This window comes from Cyclopterus lumpus, chromosome 8, assembly GCF_009769545.1.
Source record: "Cyclopterus lumpus isolate fCycLum1 chromosome 8, fCycLum1.pri, whole genome shotgun sequence".
Lineage (NCBI taxonomy): Eukaryota > Metazoa > Chordata > Actinopteri > Perciformes > Cyclopteridae > Cyclopterus > Cyclopterus lumpus.
The window spans coordinates 20,864,138-20,888,992 of NC_046973.1; the positions used below are offsets into that span (position 1 = coordinate 20,864,138).

Here is a 24,855-nt window from a genome sequence, read left to right on the forward strand (position 1 = left end):
CAAAATACATGACAGGGTTCATCAGTTGGGAATATGGCACGATTGCCTTTCTTATTCTTTCTTCCAGGTGCTCACAGTTAATAATATCAACTACTGTTCTGATTGTTCAAGTTGTCAAAAGTTATATTTCTAGTATTGATTTTCTTAGCACTGATGAGTTCATAATAAACACACTTCTCTTACTTTAAGTGACTAAATAAAGAAGTAATGAGCTCGGCTTTTAAATGAATGGATTCTCAAACTCAATGTGTCAGAGAAATGAGCAAAGAGAACACACACGATGTTGAGCGCGAGATTAGCATGTTTTTTCTTCAAAAATCCATAATATGGCAACATATAGGCTTGTAAGATGTAATAAAACATATGAAGGCCATCTTAACACACAGCAGCGCCGAGTCTCAGCTCCGTTGTGTAAGATGTTTATTGTCTGGGGGGGTCTCCCTCGCTCTCATGTTCCAACACCCCCACACGGCTGCTCCTTGATTGGTTAATGAGGGCCAGCGCTCCATTGTGAGCGGAGGACGTGATTGGCTCTACACCTACGCTGCCATTAGGGCTCAGCGACGGTCTATTTGGAGGCGTGTGTCAGCCCTCGTCGTGCTAACTGACACATACGCGATGTCGCCCACAGGGGCAACAAACGTCCCAGAGAGTGAATGGAGCGGCCTGCACCCAACGCCCTCATCAAAGATGATGATACAGATCTCATCGTGATCACTTGAGGAGAAGCATAGAGTCCCTGGGTTGGAAATGAGAGGAGGCGATGTTGGCTATAAGTGGTAGCCGTTAGACATTAGACCGGTTACAGTTATGGAGATGTCACCACGGACGACTGAAGAAGAGCCACAAACAACATGGAGAGCAAACATCTGCCCCTGTGAGACGTACAAAAGGACCACAACATAAAATGGTGTTTTTTATGTTGTGTCAATGACTTTAGATTCAGATTTAAGAGAAATTGAAAAAAAATATTTTTTATTTTCAACTCCTGTGTTAATGTTTCCATTTTCTGTTGGTTGATAATTATCAATTAAAAGTTCTTAATTTTCATATAAAAATCCGTCCCTTTTCCTGTAAGACATGAAACAATCTGATTACTCATCTAATACTATAGAGGGACTTGCGGCGTATTATAATTTAGTTTACATTAGTTTTTCTCTAATTGGCTCATTTCACCTTCATTGTCTTCCTGCCGGAGGCCGACAGTTTTCTGCAGCACTGGTTCTCAAATGGGGGTACGGGAGATTTAAAAAATATATATTTAAGATTAGCATCAATTCAAAAACCCTTTAAAAATAATGATTTCAGAAATATTCACTCAAAAATCTGATTCAAATCGCCAACATATTCTGTTTCACTCAGAAAGACGTCATATTACAAAAGATAAAGGCGATTTATGGGACATTTTAATGATTTAAAGTTGCTATAATCAATTCTGTTTTACGATAAATATCTAATGACGATGTGACAATGTGAAAGGGATAATTCTTCTAGTGAGGACGCTAGAGAAATATCACAAAACTCTGCAGATCTCTTTGGCTTTACAGAACTTTGTAGCGATGTTCAGCTCATTGTTTCGCTGACTGGCTGCAACTTTACAGTTTGGTTTCACTTTGAAGAACATCTCTAAAAAACCAGCATCCACTACTTGCTGAGCACCAAAAAGCAGACAGACACAGTTATGAAGTAGCCGGTTAATCTAGTGGAGCGTTTAGCAGCTAAACACACACACATATTTCCCTCAGCAGTACCAACAACAGAGATACAAGAGAGAGACCGTGGACTGGTATTCATGGTCAGAAACTCCACATATCCATATCAACTTGAGGAAATACTCCCTTTTCACTCCCTTTCATCTGCTGAGTCGTCACACTGTTTGCATTATCAAAACTCCACAGCATGAAGCCAGGATGTGTGAACGGCTTCTTTGACTTCATCATCTCTCGCACCCTCCCACTTGCAAACCCTCCTGTTTATTTGGTCTCGTACGTATGCGTTCCCCTTTGCCTCCTTCTCAGCTTCTCTCCACGCCCGCTACATTGTTACATCCTCTTCCTCCTCGTCTTCTTCTATTTCCAACCGCCTCTCCTCCTCCTCTCGCCTTCCTTGTGTCCAGACGTATATTCTCCACCCAGCGATGGCTTCTCAACTCTCCAGATGGCACAATCATTTCCACAGACGCTCAGCTCAATGAGGGGGGGGGGGGGGGGGGGGGGGGGGCATCCACCATGGAGACTAGTGACTAGTCACAACACTTTGTCTTTGACATTTGGGCAGGAACAGTTTTCATGCAGGAATTAATCATTAAGAAGTCAGACCTGAAATTTAATTACAACATAATTTGTCTTTCATATTTTTGTCATATTTTGATATGATTCAGCCTTTGTTCATGTGTCGTACTTTCTCAAGTCAAAAACTGAATTAAAATACAACTTGCAATGTTGACACATGGAGCTGCAAGTGTTGAGCGCCTATCCATCTGTCTGCTGTGCGTAAAAGCAACATAACAGCCAATAATTTATCTCTGCATCATTTGATCTCAATGAATACATTCATCAAATCACTCTGGGGATTCCTAACAAGAAGGTGGGTTTGTGGTCAGGTGAGTAATTCCCATATTTGCCATGTGGTAAATAGAAATCAAGACCTCTTTTAACTTTTTAATATTTTAATATGCTGCTAATCATCTGAATTGGATTTAGCGGGCGCATACATTATTAATAGGAATTTGAGTTCATTCTGCAATAGCAGCCCTTCTACATCAACGTGAAAATGTGATTTTAAAATGTTCCAATGCTGGATGTTGTGGTTAATGATGTTTAATATATGTTTTTAAATCTTTCATTATTAACAAAATAGTCAAATAAGATGAACAGACTTAGCTCACTAGAAATGTAATGTCCAGATTTGACATTCAGGTGTTTTGACTCAATACATTCATGAGTCATGAATAAAAAACACAGCGCAATGCAAGTGAATGGGAATTAGAAGAAATTACAGGATGCACAGCGTAAAAAGGGCTCGTGACGTCCAAGTTGAGTGTATAATTTCAGGATATATCTCATACTTTATATTGAGTATATTGTAGTGAGTCACTTCTTAGTCCCTACAGTAAATTGAAAGAAAGTAGGTTAAAGTGAATGCGCAACAATTCCAATAAAATAGCAGTAAATGTGATGCTGCTTCCCATCGATCCATTATGATGTTGTTTATTTAGTGTTCCATTCATGATAATGTAATTCTGCGTCCTACATCCCCTTTGTTACCTTTCACAATAAAAAGGTAAACCATCACCAACCTGGGAGCAGGGACTCTGCCCCCCACACACACACACACACACAGAGATCCGTAAGCACTGCTTCGGATGGCACTCTGTGTGATCCCTGGAGAGACAACCAGAAAGCTGCTATCTGGCTTTTCAATGCAGGGCAGGAAGCTCTAGACAGCCCGTAGTCTGCCCACGCCTACATGTAAGAAACAATAAACTGATACCAGCCATGCAGGGAAATGGATACATGAAAGATCACATGAAAGATCACATGAAAGATCACATGAGCCACGATTTCTCACCTTTCTAATAACTCTGAGAAGCCAACATGTTGTGCTCGTGAGCTGCACCTCAAAACATGCAAGAGTGTCACCTTTAGCAGCATTAATGTACGTCGTGTCAGGATGTGACTGAACATTGACCCACGCAACAGAGAAGCATTTCTTAAAGGTTCGCTTCACGCATGGATAACAATCTACGTTTGCATTTACAGAATGAAATATATGTGCCATGATTTACAGCCTCATATATTGACGTGCCTCCATCCGTAGTGTTACCAACAATTACAAAAAGACATTATACAGTCACCCCATGAAGAAAAGAGAAATGAGTACATCGGGGCGTCCAGGGATTATCCCTATATGGTTCTCAAAAAGCAATGCGCTCCTTATGGACACTGTACAAAACATCCGACGCCCTGCCTTCATCCAAGAATATGCATCTGTCCGCCTACTTCCATAATGCAGCCATGGTCAAGCTCCCGGGTTTATACATATGTGAAAACACACAGATACGCACAGCATACTGGAAGCCCGAATACAACCAAGTCCTTTCCCCATGTAAAAGACACACGTGTCCACGGGGACACGGAGAGTTAATTAAAGCCACAGATCTTCTCACTGCAGCATCACTTTGTAACATGACCCTGCAGAAGGACACCACTTGAGAACAACACACATGGCAGGACGGTTGGTTGTGAGTTTATCATCACGGCCGTGCAGTCAGCAGCAGGATACAGTATTTAGTAAGATTAGCACCTTGGGAGTTTATACTTTAAGTTTATATTTTAAGCTCAATAGCAGTAATAGCTTTGTTGCATACATTAATTTAATGTTCTTGCACAAATGCAATAAAAAAGAGAGAGAACAATCAGAATGTTACACGTCTACTTTAATTAGAGATATACATCATATATATCATTTCCATTAACTTCATTTTCTCTCTCTCCGATATTTCATCTTTTATTTTACATTACATTGTGTCTCCATAAACTGGTGATGTGACCTTAATGTGACCGCAGTAATCTCCTCTCTAGCCTTTCGACTGCTTTGTGCAAAAATACAAGGTGAAACCAAAGAAAGGTGTTCTGTGTTCTTCAAATATATTTCAGGATGACAAAGAGGACTTTCTAGACAGTGGGTTGTGTTGTCCGGCTGCCACACCTGTTCATGATTTGGCCGCTAATTGCTGTCTGAGCAGCTGTTGCTAATGGGCTTCGTTGAGTGGACCAGTATATAGAGGAGACACCGGGTGTCTAACAAAGCACAGGTTCCTCTCCCAGTGAGCTGCACGTCTCAAACCTTAGCATCTGAGAAGGACAGGGTGCTGCTTTTCAGCTAATAGCCATGGCTCTTGGACTCCTTCTGCGGTATGTTTTTATTGATGTTGAGCATTTCTTTGCACTTTATTTTTTTCAGTTGTCATTAACAGATTTTAATTGGATGTTCTTTACTGCCTTCCTACAGGATTTTCTTGACTTGTTTTTTGCTGTTTGACTGCGGTGTTGGATTACCAGCTAAAAAAGGTAAAGATGTTCCTCCTTTATCACATTAGGCCTCGGCAATATCTAATGTTTTGACTTTGTTTTTAAAGAACGAGGATATCGCGTCAAGGCTGCCTTGCTTAACCGAGGCGATCATAAACAAGCTGAAGCTTTGAATTCTGGAATCGTTGATCGGCACAACTGGAAGGCTTCAAACAACCAGCTGCTTGTTCCTGATCACACGAGCTACAACAAGCCTTCAGTTGCACAATGGGCTGGTTCGGTCCCATCTCTCCAAAACCTGCCCGACACCCAAAGTTTTGAGGTGGAGAGGCTTGTTAATGGTCGGCCAAGAGACTGGAGCCTGGACGACCCTGCGAAAGAACTTGTGTTTCCTTTAAGCCCCAACTACCTGCAACGCGCTCCAGTAGAACCTCAGCCAGGCCCTGTCCATACTCTATATCCATCTGGCAATGCTGGGCATTCTTCAAATGCTGCAGTACCGTATAGCGACACCAATTACGTGAGCACCGGATCTTCACCTTCCTCCAAACAACAGGGCTCATTCACCAGTAAGCCAACTAATGTGGCAGCCCAGCCTGTCTATGCATCTAGGAGAGGAAGCCCTCCTTCTGGGTTCTATAGAGAGAAGCCTAACTTTAGACCGATCCACTACCGGCCACAAATGCCAGTTGTCAGCACCCAAAGAGGTCGCAATACCCAGAGAGTGAGTGAACCGATCCGTCAAAGCTATATTGTCCAGTCCAGAAATGGCTTCCAGCGAGCCAGTTATGTCCAACGCAACTCCAGGTACTCTCCACAAGTTCCCATGGGTGTTTAGGGTAACCGGCTGCTGCAAAGATCACGTCAAGGTATGTCCACAACTAACTTCTTTAAATGCTTATTTGACAACTGTCTTCCAGGACAAGTAAATGTGGTTAATATGTTTCAATTTAATCTTAACATTTCAAAGTAACTGTCACACAAATATTAACCCCCTGCTTTCTTGTTTGCAGAATGATGTGCCCTCTAAAGAAACTTTAATAAAAACTTTTTGACTTTAAATGTATTTTGTGTCACTAGATCTGTAACCTCTACACAACATTAGCTCATGGAATCACCTATTGAGGTTTTTGAGTGAATACTCAGATGTTTGCATGACATGGCAACCGTCTAATGACAAGCACATTCAAATGGATGCATGGAGGTTTGTTCCTGCTGTGGAGCTAGAGGTCTAAGTTGGGTCAAACAGTCTGTGCTACTCTAGTGTCTTTGACTGCCAGTAAGGAGCGCACCAACACACATGCAAGTAGTTTACCTTGGCATTGAAATCCTTGTTTCCCAAATCCCCTGCAACACAAAGTGCACAATTAGGGTGGTAATATGGCAATACAATTTTTAAAAAAAATAGATTGAACTTTCAGTATCTAGGACTTTTTTTTTTTTTTAAAGCTCAACAAACCGAGTCTTATCTGCACACTAAACATTTAGGCTTTCAATGTGAACATATTAAAATGCAACTGAAGCATGAAGGAAACGTCTGCATTCAAAGTGAGGCTGTCTGGGGCAGCTTACCATATGAAGTCTGTACAGTGGCTGCAGAACGTCGGCTGCTTGAAAAATCTCGCAGTAAATTTGTGGTTCTTCACTTCATGCACGTTTTTCTGCCGCAAAGCCCCTTTGCGGGCGAATCGGTTCCCAACCCCGGCCGAGTCGTTATAATGTAAAAGATGGTCTGCCATGATGGGGACGACCCGACCTGCACCGACACAACTTGGTGTCCCGATGCGGCGTGTGAGGTCCTCGCGTCGGTCACCGTCTCTGCTGGAGGAGCTCCTGACAGACCGCACGCCTCTCCTCCATTCAAAGTGACGTCGGCGAAGTCCGCCTCCACGTGCTGTGGGAATATTTCGCTTCAGTTTCACAACACTTAATTAACCTCGCGGTAGAGTTCATAAGTTTTGTGGTGGCCCAAAAAGCCTGCCGTGCACGTCTCTAATGTTCACTGCAATAGATCGGGCTGCTTTTGATGCTCTATGGCCGGTGCACACACATGGAGGCTTTATTTAATTTGAGGAATGAACCAAGAAGGCATGTCCCTCTATCCGTTACTGACCGGCTCACCAACCAGAGATGTGGTGCGCCACCGTGTGGACTTAAAGTGCATTGCAGTGTAACTGAACTAAGACTTGTGTCACACATCAGGCAGCACGCTCAGATCGTCCGTTATGTCTCCATTCCGTGTTGCTGAGGATTTAGTCTTTTATAGTTTGAACCTTATACACACGTCAAGGTATATAAAGCCCCGTGTCAATCATAGTCTATGATTGACACGGGGCTTTATATAAAAAGAAGTAAAACGTAAACGACTCTAACTGGACATGTTGTCTTAAAGCTAATATATATATATATATATATGTATATATATGTATATATGTGTATACATATATATGTATATATGTGTATACATATATATATATATATGTGTATATATATGTATATATATGTATATATATGTATATATGTGTATATATATATATATGTATATATATGTATATGTATATATATATGTATATATGTGTATATATATATGTGTATATATGTATATGTATATATATATGTATATATGTGTATATATATATATGTATATATGTATATATATATATATATATATATATACATGTATATATATGTATATATATATATATATATGTATATATATATATATATATATATATATATATATATATATATATATATATATATATATATATATATATAACGTGGAAAAGCAGCCAGACGGCATCAGAAAGTGAAATTATACCAAAGTATGTCGAGTTCCCATGGCAACAGGGAGACGCTCCACGGAAACCGGATGTGACGTAAAGCGAGGATGCTAAAGTTTTGAACCGTTTTGAGCGGCCAAATCCGGGCTATAAGTAAGTTGCTTTTCACGCGTTAATTCGCGTTTACATCCAAAGTCAACGGCTCTCAGCGGGGTCGTCTGTTTGTGGAAGTCTGTACTAATACAAATAAGTCAGGTCAGCTTTAGCTCGTGTGCTAATGCTCCAACCCTCACCCCCTGAAGCCTCGCGACCCGTCGCTGGTTAGTCAACTCGGTTAGCTAGCTAGTTGAGTTGTGCTAGCTAGTTGAGCGGCGCCGTTACTAGCCGGTCGTCACGTTGTGTTGACACTACGTGACTGCCGTGTTGCCCTTTCTCGATGCCCACTTCTCAACCTGTTGGATTGAAACACTCCGTGTAGCTCGCTAACGGTTTCTGACCGTTGAGTCTATTTGTTCGTGTCCCAGGAGAACCGTAAACCATGAGCGAGCACGAGGACTCGTGGGACGGCCTGGATACTGAGTTTGACCGGTTCCTGTTGGACATGAAGCCACATGTTCTGAAACACCACAACAAGACAGGTGAGAGGACAACATCACGTTTATTACACTATTACAAGCAATGCCACCAGATAATAAATGCATGTCACGTCCTCTGTCCCTCTCTCTTCCACTGAGTCCAGAGCGCCAGCGATGTGCAACATGGATCAAGAAGCTGTGTGACCCGGCCTCGTGCGGCTCAGGTGTGGCCGGTCGGAAGAACCGCAACATGCACGCCCGTTTGCTCCTTTGCATGCTTAAGAGAGGGGTCTTCGAGAGGCCTTTCACCAGCAAACCAGAGCCTGGCAGCCTCAAGACACTGCCGACCTACATGGTAAGAATGTGGTCATTTGTAGAATAATGTTCTTCAAAGTTAATGAACATGTGACATGGGTCAGATCTGCGTCTTTAAACGTGATTTGATGAGCATTGCTCTCTGTGTCCTGTCTTTCCTTTTCAGTCAATCTACTTTGATGAAGCACCGAGTGGTCGATCTGTGGAGCAGAGCAATGCAGCGCTGCCTGGCTGGGTGACGGGAGAGCTGGGTGGCTACACCGATGACAGCTTGGCTGCCAGTCTGCTTCAGGACCGAGCCAGTTCCACACCTATTGCAGCTCACCACAGGTACTATTATCCCATTGTACGTTACCTCACTTCAATATATACTTAGCTTTGTGCACGATACTGACTCAAGAGCCAGAATTTATGGTCCAATGGCTGGATGTGTATGTGGGTCACTAATCTATTACACATGGGTATACTATTTCTCATACTGTTCTTGGAAAGTAATTTACCTCTGACTTCTAACATCAGCTAGGCCTTTTATTTCAATGTTCACGTCCATTCAGACCAAGTTGGTGACATGGGAAAAAAGTACATGACAGAGACGTCAAACTTTTATCTTGTGATTATGTAATTCAGGTTTAACATCGAAGTGAATGAACTCCACTGCAGAGCAGGCTGACAGCAGACTCAAATGAACGGGCCCATTATATTATCTGTCAGTTATACCGTTCTATTAGCAATATATAACTTTCATACGCGGAACATATTCTCATTTATTCCTTGAATAGTTCACAGTGGCTGGTCAGAATCGCAGTCGGGGGTCCTGGCTCCCTTCAACACATTTTACAGATAAAAGTCCAATATGGGCATTCAAATATAGTTTTGTGTGGCTGCATAGTTTAACAACGTAAAACCCTTTATTTATATATATATATATATATATATATATATATATATGTATATAAATAGAGAGAGAGAGATGCACACAACTCATTAGATATTTATCCAAGCAGGCTGTGTTGATGTTATTTCATCAGACTAAAATTGAACTTGGCTGTGAAGCTGGATGCACGCAGCTTTCGTGAGATCGTCCATCGTATTTGCTCAGCAGCACTATCTGAGAAGACGTTGCCGAGTTCTTGCATCAGTCTGCTTGAGCTGTCCATTCTGCCTTTTCAAAGAGATGCACTTCATAACAGCATGAGAGGATGAGGAACCTCTTGTATTCTCGATCCATCGTTCTGTTATTCTCCTTTTTACACTGTCCCAGTGGAACTTTTGAGGTCTTACCCCCACAGAGAGGAGAGCACAGCATAAGGCTCATTAGCTTGTTTCTTAAATTGTTGGATTTGTATTCTTGTATGAGCATCGGCTAAAGGCCTAAAACATACATTTATGTATTTCGGATTTAGAAATGTGATCCACTTGATTAGAACTAGTTGTCTGAAAGCTCGTGTGCTACTTTCGTACACCTCCAAAAAAAATCAAATGAATGCATTTAATCGCGTTAACACACCCGCGTGAACTCTTTTCAACACGCCTCCTAAATCATCAGTCATCCCAGTTGGCTCATGGATATTTCCTCTGACTGCAGGCAGTTCAGGCGCTTGACAAAGTGGTGTTCGTAATGGCTCAGGATCTTTCATTCCAATTAACAAGGAAAGGCAAGAGCCCAGTGGCTGGATATGCTCATTAGCATAATAAAAAGAGAGCACTGAGTGTAGCAAAGAGCTTCATATCCACCAGGGCCCTGTGTAAGAAAGAGTACAGGCCCTCTGCTGCCATATGTAATTCATATTTTACTGTCAGAAACGTATTATTAGGACATGTCTTTAAATATTTGTCACACTTATTATCTTACTCATTGAGTGTAAAAAAAAATGACATGTAATGTAACGTTAATGGTCACAATTGTGCTACAGTTTGTTTAGTTTATTAATGAAGTTTGTTTTTTAAACGTTTGGATAAATTAATGTTTGATCAATAAATAATATCTGTTTGGATCGATTTAATGAGGCATTTTCATTTGTATTGTGCCTGGTAGAAGCTGCAGCTTACAAGTGGTAGTACGACAGCCCTTTCTCCCTGGATAGAGAGCTTTAGTGGGGGCAGACACTCAGATCACAGGCTGGCGTCCTGATGGAGGAAATTAGCCGGACCAAGAGTCCTTTTATGTGTCTCTCTCATTTAGATAAGATTACATTGAAGGAACTTGTCTGACTCCCTATGATGTGCCAACGTTTGATCTCTGTCTCACTCGCCATTAGTCAGGTGATGGGCGGGGCTTCTTTTAGCTTGTGAAACGGTCCAATTCAAGTTTCAAGATCTAAAAGCAAAGTCGGTACTTCTGATTAGTGATTAGTGTGTGTGTGTGTGTGTGTGTGTGTGTGTGTGTGTGTGTGTTTTAACAGATACATCATCTACAGTAACCTCATTAGTCCAAAATGCCCTGAGCATATTCCACCACACGTTCAACTATTTCCTTGCTGTTCCTCATGTAGCCACAAGATGGAGCCACTGCTTTGTCCATAGCACTAATTCAGACCGAGGAATGCTGTCAGTGAGACAAAACAGCTTTGGTGATTAGCCAACATGTCCTGTCCATCTTCTTATGTCATGTTGTGTTCAAAGGAGACGGAGTATGAAGACATACGGAAGAAAATGCTGGATGTGGGTCGGTTTCGACATGCTGACTTTGTATCTGCACCGTTCAAGTTTAGTTCATCTCTTTGTATTACTGTACTCACCATTGTCACAATCCTCTCTTTTAGGCCTCATCTTGTTTTTCTCTTGTCTCTCCCTCTGACTTATGCATTCCATGTGTGTGCTTTTCATCCACATATGAAATCTTTGAACCCCCCTCCCTCCCCCTACCACCCTCTTTCCACTCTCCCTCCTCTCCCCCTTTTCTTTGGGTGAGTACGACAATAACATTGTCCTTGCAGTGGCAGCAGTCAGCCATTGACGCTGGTATGAATGCCTCGCGTCTCTTTCGCGCACAGGCCATAGTGTCTTCACTGATATCGCCTCCAGGCGGTTTTGTGTTATGTTGTGTTTTGCGGAGGGAGTGCAGGGGCTGAGCGATGTTTGTGTCCCAAGGTCAGACGGCCTTCCTGAGGGTGCCCGAGGCTGAGACCCGGGCCCACTGGCTCTACACCTGGAGGTCAGGGTGGGGTATGGATGTCAGGCTGCTTTAATCAGCTTCTGAGGCTCTACATGGTGTTCTCATTTTCTTCTCTGTGTGTGTGTGTGGGGGGGGGGGGGGGGGGGGGGGTGGGGGGGGGTGCAGAGCTCTGGCCTGACTTGCCACTGCTTTGATCTCTGGGCCTCAGACTCCAGACACATCTGATTCAATTATCCTCATCCACCTGTTGACTTAGAGGCCCATGATTGCAAAGCTTGGCCCGCTTATCCAAGTTTCGTGTGTGTGTGTGTGTGTGTGTGTGTGTGTGAGAAGACTGAAGTCCCTAACAGTGTTTGCAAAAGTATTGTATTGGTCTTTGATCCTTTTCTTTTTTGATTTGAGTCATCTGTCTCTCAGAGCCTCTGTGTGTATTCCTCAGTTATTATTGCTGCCGTCTCATTGTAACTGTGCATCAGCACTTTGATGGTTCTCGGGTCGGTTTGTGCATTTATGTTATTATTAATTCCAACGCATGTCAAGGAGAGACTTCCGGGTGTGTAAAAAGACATCACTGTACAATGTAATTATTACATATTAGTATAGGGCTCCAGAACTGTGCAGCATCAAGAGTGGATATTCTAATTATTCAGGCCACCGCACACTCTTAAATGAATTAATTAAAAACCAACCAAGACTCATGTGAGTGTTCCCCGTGAGCATTTACAAACTGGTGCTTTTCTAAGCGTAGTATCCGGACCTGTAATCCTTATTATGTCCTCATAACTGCCCAGTCTATATACCTAGAATCTTATTTACTAGTACCTTATTTACCACCAATTGCTTTGCCATGGTCTCTGACAGTAAATATGTTATTATGGGACAAAAAAGGTTTAGTTTTGCTAAGCTTTCTTAAATTCATCATTTAGATCAAGAGAGTAAGAACAAAATATGTATCCGTCATTAAATTACACCAAGTAAATGAATGGAACATATTAACTTAACTGTTAACCATACAGTTAAATATAGCTGCACACGTTAAAACAGTACCCATACAGTTATTTCATAAGCCGCACATTTCAGGAACATGGCAATAATTTAGCCATCCGTCCACTTGTTAGTTGGTGCTGAAGGCGTGTTCCCTAAATTGAGCTTTAAGATACAAATAACAAATCCTGTTTGCACCGATGTCCTTCCTGCTCGATAGTCGGCGGTCTTTCCAGAAACCTCACAGCGAGATAACGCTGCCCGTGACAAATGAGGTTCCAGAAATCTCAAAACGATTACATGGGAGAAAAAGAGCGTGAAACAGCGCCCCCTAGGACGCAGTTTGACGTCTCTTTTTTCTTCTTCTTCATTGTCGTCCTACATCCTTTTGTCTCCTTTCACATCTTCATTCAATTAGCATTAGTGGGCCATTAGTGTCTCATGTGCCTGCGCTTAATGAGATTGTGTGTGTGTGTGTGTGTGTGTGTGTGTGTGTGTGTGTGTGTGTGTGTGTGTGTGTGTGTGTGTGTGTGTGTGTGTGTGTGTGTGTGTGTGTGTGTGTGTGTGTGTGTGTGTGTGTGTGTGTGTGTGTGTGTGTGTGTGTGTGTGTGTGTGTGTGTGTGTGTGTGTGTGTGTGTGTGTGTGTGTGTGTGTGTGTGTGTGTGTGTGTGTGTGTGTGTGTGTGTGTGTGTGTGTGTGTGTGTGTGTGTGTGTGTGTGTGTGTGTGTGTGTGTGTGTGTGTGTGTGTGTGTGTGTGTGTGTGTGTGTGTGTGTGTGTGTGTGTAGTAAAATGAGAAGCGTGTGCATTTGTGTGCCAGTGAATATAATCCATTTCCCTGTAAAGCTCCTTGTGGCCATGATGGACCAGGAGGGCATGATGAGATATAAAAGGGTTGTCCAGGCCGTAGACCGGTGCCCCGTCCATGGAAACCAAGTGATGTATAGCAGAGACGTTTATTGTTCAGATGGGATGGAATACAGACCACAAACCATGCAACCAATGCCAGATGTTGATCTGTGTAAATAGCGCGGCCGGCTGCCTACGCAAGCACATTCATACGCAAACAGACGGACAAAAGCAGACGCACACATACGGGGTAACCGCTCACACTTTCCGGTTCCTTTCTTTTCTCTTCCAGGAGAAGACTGTATGAGGACAAGCCTCCATCACGACCGACGTCCTCCAGTCCACTCAAACATGATGCCAGGATGGTTAGTTCAACAACACGACTGTCAACCACTCTCTGACATACTTGTCTTAAAGGCACAGTTCACCTCAAAATCATAAATGCATACGCCTCCTTACACCAGAAGTGCTTTTGATCTCCCAACACCTGGACGCTCTTTGGGGGAACTGTACCTTTAAGATTCAACAAGCTGTGTTTTCAGATTTATAGGTAGCTGTGAAGACACATTGAAATATTACCAGCAAACTCACTGGTGCCAATAAAAATAGTGGCCATAATGTTTTGCTTTCTTCTTTAATGTCGACCAATTTGGAAATTCTTGAACTTATTTCCCCATGAAGCCAAAGGAATTTCCCTGAACTCATAAGTTGCTGGTTCAAGCAGCGAAAATTGAGCTAATAGTCGTGATCACAATACATTTAACAGTGACATACACCCCGCTGCCAATTTATTAGGGGCACTTAGCTGAAACTAACCTCGAGGAAGGTTTTAATGTTCACTTTGTGTGTAAACTGTATCAGAGAGGCGATGATGCAACTTGAATTCTGTTTCTGTTCTTACTCTGGCAGCAAAGCCGGTTTAGAAATATGCTTTCAGGGCCTTTTTATTGTTTCATCAAACCACCATAAATCTCCCGAACACGTTCATGGTCAAAGTACATCAGTGGCCAAAAGCATTAGAGGCCATTCATACTTATCAGCGTTGAACACAATGCGTTGAATTCCTGGTTCGATACAGAGACTGTGACACGCTGCTTTGAACAGCCAGTGACCCGCATACTCGGCATTCCTAGATATCGAAATGAAACGTTTACTGTTTGTCCAGGGTGAGGCTCTGGGACCGTAATGCCTTTTTAATCAGAAGGGGGCATTTAATCCCGAGCTATTCATTCAGAGATTTCTCTGTCAGTGCAGTTCCGTTGAGGTACAGCCAAGTTCCACACTCCACCAGATCCTAATCAAATTAAACAACATCTCTCCTTTCCCTATCGCTCTCTCAACTTTATTAGATATTTCCCCCATTTCAACCTTGCTGCCCAACTTCGACTTGAGTAAACTGATCTTGTGTCAACAGAACCCCTGGAAGCATTCGAATGATACTGTATAAAACAAATCCGGAGGCCCGTTGTAACAAAAGGCTGGGGAAAACAAGGATGACAGGCAGTTAAGCTGCATGTGCCCCTCTCGTGGAATTTACTGCATGGCGGAAATGATGTGGGACTGCCAGACATCTGGAGCGCTGTATGTGAGAGGGAGGAGAGCGAGGAGAGCGAAGGGTGGAGGAGATGGAGATAACGAGGGAGTAGAAAGCTGTTAGTGCAGGAGGAGAACACATGTGGGTGTACTGTACGTCTGTAAGCTTGTAAAAAAAAAAAAGAAAAGAATTGTGTTGTTGCCAAGAGAGGAATTATATTGTGTAAAAAAAATGATAACCTCCATCACAATCCACCGTTTGCTTCCTAAGGCCAAACCTCCAATCAGAGAAATCATTTGAATTCCCTGCTCTAATTTATAACTTCATTTCCATTTTTGTTTCTGCTGTTTACTCTTACACTCACGCTTTTTTAATTTTTTTTAATCCTCAGGTGGATGTGAGTCTGAAGGCAGAAATGTCTCCGGATGACAGTGACCTGGAGGCTCGTCTCAACAGCTGGAACCTGGGGGTGAGTCCAGGGGCATGCCTTGAGCTTCGTGGTTACATGCAGCTGTCATGCTGCAGCTCATTCACCGTTACAGTGAACCGGATCGCTTGAGTGCACCTGAATCCAGAGGGCAATGGTGCTGAGCTCTACACACGGCTAAACAAAGGGAGTGAAAACCCCTTCGCCCACCTTTTAAACCACTTCCTTTAGGCAGCTCATTGTAAGGCGTGAGGGTGGGATGAGATGAGTGTGAGAAGGGTTGTGTAAACTGAGTTTTGAAGATGTGTGTGCGCCTCTCTTATCTGCTCTGGCTGGAGTGCACCAGGCCAGGGCTTGATAAGCACTCTGCCCTCATGTTCTTTTATTCCCTTATTTATTCCCCATCTCCTCACCAGCATGCCCTTGAGTCGCTCTTTTTCTTCTCCTTGTTGCCTTGTCCTCTCCCCCACATTACTCACACGGATGTCTTCTACAGCACAGCCGCTCTCACTTTTTCTTCTCTTTCTCTGAACTGTTTCCGTCGACTCTCCGACTCTCTCTCTCTCTCCACGTTGCTCTCCCTCGCTCTTTCAATTCGAGGGTAATCTGAGGTATCTATCAGCAGACGTGAAGCCGTGCACTGCCCCGCTCGGCACTCGTCTGTGTTGAGACGCTGATAAGAGGCATTGCCTGGCAACGCTCCCTCAAGCCTGCATCTTCCAAATCAACAGATGTTATTTCACACACACACACATGCACGCCGACCCCCTTCAAGTTTACAGAAGTTTTCTAGATGCACTGCTTCAAAGCGAAATTTGAGCACGGCCGAGCGTCACTCTATCAAGAACATCTTTAGCTTTGCTTCAGATCTTCTGAAGCGGTCCGTATCGTTTTGTTCATTTCACCCCTAATGTAATAACGTCTGTGTAGTCAGCATGGTGGCCATGCTGGACACTAGTCTGCAGATTGCTTCAGACTCAGACAGGAGTTGCAGCTGCTCTGTGGCTTGTTAGAGTTGTATCTCTAATGGGACTTGGCTTACTTTCTCATACAGAATTCAATGGTAGTGCCGGCCTCTTGGGCGTCCATTGTCTGCGGTTAAATGTCTGTGCTGACGGCTCGCTCAACGCTCGTCCGAAACTAGGAAGCCATCAATCACCGTGTGTTTGTTTGGCTGGAGACGCCAGGCCTTGTGATGTGGAGTGTTCCTCTTCTGCATCCGTCCACGTCGGGTTCCAATGACACAGGACGCCGTGCCAGCTGCGAGGCTGGACAAACATGTGCACACAGGAGCATGTGTGTGGGCGCGCTGGATAAGGAGTGTGCGCGCAGGCATACGTGTGCACCAAAATCCAAGTTTAGTATCGCAACACTGTGCCAGCATCGCACCGCAGCATTTAGTCTACATGTCTTCCTTGCCCTGTGGGCCGTGCTCAATCAAATCTGATGACTGGCATTTCTTTTTATACCCACAGACAGCCATTCTTGTTCTCTGCCTGGGCACTAGTTTAGAGGGAAATTGATTGATTCATCTCTTGGTAAATATGTATTTTTTTGTTTGCCAGTGCCAAAATAAAGGAGCAATTCATCATACGTCGTGGCGCACACCTTTGATGCTCTGCGCTGATGCATTGAGTGGTCTGGTCTTGTTCGTGTGTCGAGCCGGATGTCTCCTTTTGTCGAGAGCTTATCGTATGTCAGCTAACAAAATGTCTGACCTGTTTTTACCTGCATCGCGACTAAGTCGGGAGGCAGAGCTGCTTTCATCTATTTCCGCCGTCACCGGCTCACCCCGAAGCAACAGATTGTGACTTTATCCTCGTACAGTAGCCGCAACTATTTTAGTGCCAAGCTTTGAGGTTGTTTTAGGTTCTGTTCGCTCATTCCATGCCTTCTGCGCCACCTCACAACATTACATCTTTTTCATTTAACTGCAGTTGAATGAGTCCTCTTCCTCCTCCTCCTTCATCCTCATGTTAAAGACAACAGAACCGTTTACCGAGCGTCAATGCTGTCATCGTCTCCTTGGAAGGCCGTGATCCTGCCGCTAGTTAGCAGCCCCTATAGACAGCCTCAGTGTGATGGTGTGAGTTCACAGGAAAATAATGGGGTCATACACAAATGTCAAATAGTGGTTGGAAAATCGCAAGTTGTCAAGACTGAGATGCTTTTGTAGTTTGTTTCACAGTCAGTGAGCTGTGCTCATTCGGAGTGTGACCCTTCTGTGTTCAGGTTAGCAGCTCACGTTCTTTTCTCCTTTTTCCATCCCGTGTGTTTCATATTACAATCAAAGGACATGCCGTGTCGTGTTTGGCAACAATGTATACACGTTTGTCTCCACGTGACGATAAACGGACCGGGGATAGCTTACAGATTAGTGGTCCTGAGTTGGGACAGCAGAGACGGGCCGCACACACAATGCCTTGAAGTAGCCCAGACGAGAGTTGACGCAAGAGACTCCAGCCACGGCACCCAGCTTTTGATGTGTTCCACGCATTGTTTATGACAAACTAAAGGCGGTTAGATTCTGGTCCTGGCAGTAAGGCTTTGTGAGGAGGAGGAGAAGGAGGAGGAGGAGGAGGAGGAGGAGGAGGAGGAGAAGAAGAGGAAGAGGTCTAAAGTTCTTCTGTTTACTCTTTCAGATTGAAAACCCCAGGTATTTACGAGAAAACCCCATTCCCTTCTCTCCAGTAAGTTTTCTCTCCTTTGGTCGCTTTTATTTATTGTTACGTATACAAAAGTGCTGTCTTTGAACTCCTCATCGCTCCTCGTCACCTAATCTCGCTCCTCTTTATCTCTGTAGACTTTCAAGCCGGGTTTTGGGAGGAACAGCACCCTCGCAGAGGATCAGGGCCCCCGGCCTGCACACAGCAAGGGGGTGTACAGCACAGTAAGCACCCTGAACAGCTTCTGTGTGATTCTGACAATTCTTTCATGATTGTACTCTTTTTATTCTTTTTCTTTCTCTTTTTACATCCAAAGGTAGTAGCACATGATATTCAAAACGATTCCAATACGCCTTGAGTTCAGTGCGCTCAGCATTTGTGTGTTGAACACATAAATCAAAGCTCTCTTGGCTGCTTTATGGCCCCTGACGGCCATTTACATCCAGCTTTGTGCATATTTTGTATTGTTGAAATGGCCACAGCGAGCGTTGCTCTTAGAAGACAAAAATAATGCCGGCTCCCAGTGATGACAGTTTTTTCCTTATGTGGATTTAAGCTGAAAATCCCATTCTGAAAGCATGCTTTGAAGTCCTTGCCCCTCCCCAGCTCTCCCTCCCTTCTACCCCCTCCGACCATCGGCCTTTACCCGCACTGTTAAATATAAAACCGAGCATGACTTGGCTGTAATAACTGTGGCTTTTCATGTCTGCTCGGGCAACGCGCTGCAGTCAGTTAGATGGACTTCACTGGAAGAGACCAGAGAATAGAGGGAGAAAGGATATGAGACATGATGGACAACAACCGTGTTGCTCATTAACCTGTCATAACAAAGTTCTGTTTGTCTCACACACACACACACACACACACACACTCTAGCTGTGGGTTTATATTGAGTGTAGCAGCACAACACAGAAACATTAAAGCCACGTCCCATGCTGTTTGATCCTGCCTCAGACGAGCTGACCTGCTACATGCAGCTGTGTGTGGTGGGAATATGAATTTATCACATTTCAGAAGACCGTGTTTATCCTCCACACCAACTTCACTTTGACCCAGTCGAAGGCTGTTGATTCTACTCTATGGTCATGTTTGTGGCTGGAGTTCACGATCTTTTTCTATTTGATAATTAAGAATAGTTTGTCCGTCTCTTGTGTATATAAGTAGTATGCATGGTGGACTAAATACCATTCGGATTCACTTTGTATGGATGTGAATTATAACGTTTCAGGAGAGAGGAAAGTGAACTGGCCTGTCATTTCCACTGAGGCCAGAATGCTCTCAATATGGGAACCAGTTCAGGGAAGTCGTATTTGAGTATTTTCCCCATGGTGCTAAGGTTTGTGCAATTTGCCTACCGTCAGTCTACTGCGTCTCTCATCTATTCTGCCATATGCAGAGGTTAGTTTGTTATTAGAATTAAAATAAAGCTGTAGGTAAAATATGAGTGAAAAAGAAGGCGTGTCCAAGCATTCTATCCCCTCAAGGCTCATAGAGGTCACTGCCAACAGCCACGTTAGTGGCTCTGCTCTCGGGATCAATCTCCCGTTTGGCCCAGACTGAGTTATCTCAGCAACTACTGTATTGATTGGGAAAGCAAATGTAAAAAGACGAATAATATTTGCAGAGGATGAATCGTATTGCCGTCACCAGAAGGTCAAAGTCTTCGCTTATCCTGCGAAATATCTCAACATCTGCCGGACTGATTGGCACCAGATTTGGTCCAGAAGACGTATTCTGCTGATGTTGGTGTTCCGCTGACTTTGCCACCACGAGGATGGGTTGCCATGAAACTCATGCGTGTCCCCCTGTCGTCTCCATGGTGATCCTGTAACTTTTCATCGAGCCCCCATCTGGTCAAAATGTTGAAAGTTGTCTAATACTTTGGTTTACGACCTGCAAATCTAATGACATTCCCATCAGCCATATGCAGAACCTTCTCTTGTGCCAGTGCAGCAGAGTTCCCCATTGTGAGGTTCTGGGAATTCCCTTTTGACGACACCCTCTTCCCCGTAAAAGAGGAATTCTAATAGGTCTGTGGTTTATGACTTGCTATTGTAAAGCCCCTTTTTCTTGTTTCCTGTTTGTTATCATTTAAGATAGCCCCACTGATCACGTGTCTGAAGTCACCTTTAGCAATTAAGAGAGCGCGGTGGGGTTTCAGGAACTCTGAAGCTCACAGGATATAGCTGTTACCACACATCGAGCCACCTATCCCACCGTAGCCACATCGTCCTCAAAAGCCACGTTAAGCTTTCCTCACGAAGCCTTGAGGCCTTGTCCAACTCTGGCTGTCTAGGCCCAGTCTAGGAAATGACAGTGACATCACTTCCCCTTAATCCTGAGAGCCTAGTTGAAAATGTACCCAGGTTTAAAGCGTTATACATGCCACATGTCATTAAGCTGTTGGCGGCTTAACGAACATCTCAGCTTTCACACCAAACTCATCAGCTACTGGCTGCATTGATAGGAATGCTGACTGCTCTTTTCCTATGGAACAATGAGTGGCAGCTGAGAGACTTCACCACGAACATCGCTTGGAGTCACATTGCTTAGTGCGTTTGCTCATGGGCGAGTCGTGGAAAATGTCTGGCAGGAGCAACGAAGTCCCGCTAATCCTTCAGCGCGCCCTAGAAAGGCATAGCATTACGAGGGCTGGCGCTTTATTTGGACATGAAATAAAATGGCGACTGATGAATTACGCCATAGGACCGAGATGTGTGACGACAGAAGGAGATACCGACAGGCTGATTAAAGCACTTTTAAAGTTTGCATGTGATTGCGTGCGTGCCGTCTTCAAACATACCCCTTGGTGCGTGACCTGAGGGATGGCTGGCACCAGGCACAGCACATGAGACGAGTGTCTTTGTGTCAAGCAGCCACTCTAATGGTCCCAAGCCCCTGACTGGGGATCAGCCGCCTTTGCTTTCTGTTGCCGTAATGATGCCGTCGCTCTAATCTAAGGATCCTCTGGGATGGAGCGTGATTTACAGGGCCACGGCCTTTCTTATCTGAACCTTTGTCAAAGCTAAAAGAAAGATCAAGCTAGTGAGCCTTAGTAGTTTAAAGGGGACCAGTTCTGAAGACTGATTGAGGCTGAGAGACACAAGAGACAATGTTCTTTAATGATAACGTTACTATTTAAAGCCATGCTGTCCTCTGTACTTGGTTCTTATGGACTTGATGTATTTATAGCAGCGATTGTGAGCAGTAATCTGTTTACTTACTCTGTACCCTTCTTTAAAACTACAAACGGTAGATTTTCTTTTACATGTCAGATATTCAAAAGTTTTTCTTTATCCAACCGTGCTATCTGGACAGACTGCGGTAAATTAACTTCTTGTCAGAGTGTGGAAATGACATCTAGCTGCTCCTCAGAAGATAGCAGAACGCTGCGTACCGACTATCCTCGAGCATCTGTGTTTACGGAGGATGAAAGACGCACCGGAGCATTGTGCATATCCGGCAAGACGAAGGAGATGCACAAACGCAACCTTGCTTTGTGGAGCCCGAACTGTTAGCAGACGATTTGTGAGCACATCCATCCCTCTGAGGAACGAGGCCTTGACCCTCGCGCCGCTTTTGAGAGCAGGAAAAGCGGCTGTTTTCCGTCTTCTCCTTGCATTGCATCTCTCGTATGCCCTCCCCCCCCCCCCATTCTTCCCTCCCACCTCATCATCCTTTCATGAGCGGAGTGTCAAAAAACATGGCATCTTACAGCGCTCGCTACAACTCTGAAGAAGAGAAAAGGGGGAAAAAAGCTGTAACCATCCAGTCGGGCTGATTGAAGGCATCTCAGACGCCTTAGGTGTACGACATTCCTCCTCCTTCCCTCACTGACGACTTTATAAACAAGTTTCAAACGCCCCTGATGTAGTTTGACAAACTTTCTCCAAAGAGCTTTTGAAGAGAGGATGAGAAAGTGACACCTCCACATGTGCTTTTTTTTGGGGGGGGTGCCAGCAGAATCAGGTCCCCACTTACTCGTCTGCTTTTCAATCACTGCCATCTCTCTCTCTCTCTCTCTCTCTCTCTCTCTCTCTCTCTCTCTCTCTCTCTCTCTCTCTCTCTCTCTCTCTCTCTCTCTCTCTTTGACAGGTCTCCTGTGGTCCCCTCAATTGCACAAGAAATGGTGGTAAACCAAGAAAAAAGTATAAAGAGAGAACACTTAACAGAGCTTTGTCGAGGATGAAGAGTCGACATGTAGCTAAAGTGCAATAATGGGGAATTCTATGTCTCTTAGATGGACTTTCATTTATTTTTGCTCAGAATGATCCTCCAACATAAAGTGCTGACATCTTTATATAGACGCACGGATGCGTATTCTTTTCTCGAACAATCCAGAATGCTGTTGGTGTCTGTCCTGTATTGTAATGCATCGATATTTATACACTTAACCGCACCGTAATTGAATATTATTTTTAATCAGGCCATCATCACAGCTGTTCTCCTTTTTGATTTTTACCCAGTGAAGGTCTAATGTGGGTCGACTGTGCCAAGCGATGTCATGGGAATGTTCTACTTAATTGTTTTGATGACTAGAACAAACAAGAGCCGGCCCTGGGATATTGTTAACCACTGACATGTACACACACGCACGCACACGCACACACACGCACGCACACACACACACACACACACACACACACACACACACACACACACACCAACATCGTCACCCTGCTCCGGGGTCGATTAACACGCCAGAACAGACGGTGACTAAACATGACCGTGACTTCAAAGTGAACGCTCGGACATATTTCTGTCTACGGTTCTCTCCGTCTTGCCATTGTTTGAAGCGTATGATTTACATAGAATGATAAAAAAAAGAATAAGCTGCTTTTATTTTGACATGAAAACAAGCTGTTTGTCTGCACGGTAGTAAATGGAACGTGTGGTAAATGGAACGTGTGGTACATGGAACGTGTGGTACATGGAACGTGTGGTACATGGAACGTGTGGTACATGGAACATGGAACGTGTAGTAAATGGAACGTGTGGTAAATGGAACGTGTAGTAAATGGAACGTGTGGTAAATGGAACATGGAACGTGTAGTAAATGGAACGTGTAGTAAATGGAACATGGAACGTGTGGTAAATGGAACATGGAACGTGTAGTAAATGGAACGTGTAGTAAATGGAACGTGTAGTAAATGGAACATGGAACGTGTAGTAAATGGAACGTGTGGTAAATGGAACATGGAACGTGTAGTAAATGGAACGTGTAGTAAATGGAACGTGTGGTAAATGGAACATGGAACGTGTGGTAAATGGAACGTGTAGTTAATGGAACATGGAACGTGTAGTAAATGGAACGTGTGGTAAATGGAACGTGTAGTAAATGGAACATGGAACGTGTAGTAAATGGAACGTGTGGTAAATGGAACATGGAACGTGTAGTAAATGGAACGTGTAGTAAATGGAACATGGAACGTGTGGTAAATGGAACGTGTGGTAAATGGAACATGGAACGTGTAGTAAATGGAACGTGTAGTAAATGGAACATGGAACGTGTAGTAAATGGAACGTGTGGTAAATGGAACGTGTAGTAAATGGAACATGGAACGTGTAGTAAATGGAACGTGTAGTAAATGGAACGTGTGGTACATGGAACGTGTAGTAAATGGAACATGGAACGTGTAGTAAATGGAACGTGTGGTAAATGGAACATGGAACGTGTAGTAAATGGAACATGGAACGTGTAGTAAATGGAACATGGAACGTGTAGTAAATAGAACGTGTGGTACATGGAACGTGTAGTAAATGGAACATGGAACGTGTAGTAAATAGAACGTGTCGTAAATGGAACGTGTAGTAAATGGAACATGGAACGTGTAGTAAATGGAACGTGTGGTAAATGGAACGTGTAGTAAATGGAACATGGAACGTGTAGTAAATGGAACGTGTAGTAAATGGAACGTGTGGTACATGGAACGTGTAGTAAATGGAACATGGAACGTGTAGTAAATGGAACGTGTGGTAAATGGAACATGGAACGTGTAGTAAATGGAACATGGAACGTGTAGTAAATGGAACATGGAACGTGTAGTAAATAGAACGTGTGGTACATGGAACGTGTAGTAAATGGAACATGGAACGTGTAGTAAATAGAACGTGTCGTAAATGGAACGTGTAGTAAATGGAACGTGTGGTACATGGAACATGGAACGTGTAGTAAATGGAACGTGTGGTAAATGGAACATGGAACGTGTAGTAAATGGAACGTGTGGTAAATGGAACATGGAACGTGTAGTAAATGGAACGTGTAGTAAATGGAACGTGTAGTAAATGGAACATGGAACGTGTAGTAAATGGAACGTGTGGTAAATGGAACATGGAACGTGTAGTAAATGGAACATGGAACGTGTAGTAAATGGAACGTGTAGTAAATAGAACGTGTAGTAAATGGAACGTGTAGTAAATGGAACATGGAACGTGTAGTAAATGGAACGTGTAGTAAATAGAACGTGTAGTAAATGGAACATGGAACGTGTAGTAAATGGAACGTGTAGTAAATAGAACGTGTAGTAAATGGAACGTGTAGTAAATGGAACATGGAACGTGTAGTAAATGGAACGT

General features: G+C 43.7%; 2 protein-coding genes and 1 long non-coding RNA gene across 8 annotated transcripts in view; 2 read left to right on the top strand and 1 right to left on the bottom strand.

Annotated features, from left to right (window-relative positions):
* si:ch73-374l24.1 (protein kinase C alpha type) overlaps positions 1-6,772 on the bottom strand; it is a 78,600-nt gene extending 71,828 nt beyond the window's left edge. For both annotated transcript variants that reach the window (XM_034539820.1, XM_034539819.1), the window contains exons 1-2: positions 6,606-6,772; positions 6,349-6,380 (exon numbers count right to left, since the gene is read on the bottom strand). In XM_034539820.1, coding sequence (XP_034395711.1) covers positions 6,349-6,380; positions 6,606-6,772 — 199 coding nt within the window. The remainder of the gene's footprint in view (positions 1-6,348; positions 6,381-6,605) is intronic.
* On the top strand, positions 4,822-6,099 carry LOC117735290. Its single transcript, XR_004609874.1, has 4 exons — positions 4,822-4,916; positions 5,014-5,072; positions 5,141-5,902; positions 6,047-6,099. It is a non-coding gene; the product is annotated as an uncharacterized LOC117735290 (long non-coding RNA).
* Positions 6,773-7,875: 1,103 nt separating the features above from the next.
* Positions 7,876-24,855, top strand: part of cep112 (centrosomal protein 112) — an 89,274-nt gene continuing 72,294 nt past the window's right edge. The window contains exons 1-8 of one of the 5 annotated variants that reach the window (XM_034540447.1): positions 7,876-7,969; positions 8,341-8,454; positions 8,556-8,746; positions 8,873-9,036; positions 13,945-14,017; positions 15,578-15,655; positions 18,256-18,303; positions 18,417-18,503. In XM_034540447.1, coding sequence (XP_034396338.1) covers positions 8,355-8,454; positions 8,556-8,746; positions 8,873-9,036; positions 13,945-14,017; positions 15,578-15,655; positions 18,256-18,303; positions 18,417-18,503 — 741 coding nt within the window. In that variant the 5' untranslated portion in view covers positions 7,876-7,969; positions 8,341-8,354. Of the gene's footprint in view, positions 7,970-8,340; positions 8,455-8,555; positions 8,747-8,872; positions 9,037-13,944; positions 14,018-15,577; positions 15,656-18,255; positions 18,304-18,416; positions 18,504-24,855 lie in introns of those variants that run through there. The other 4 variants (XM_034540448.1, XM_034540449.1, XM_034540450.1 and 1 more) reach the window with 4 other exon arrangements.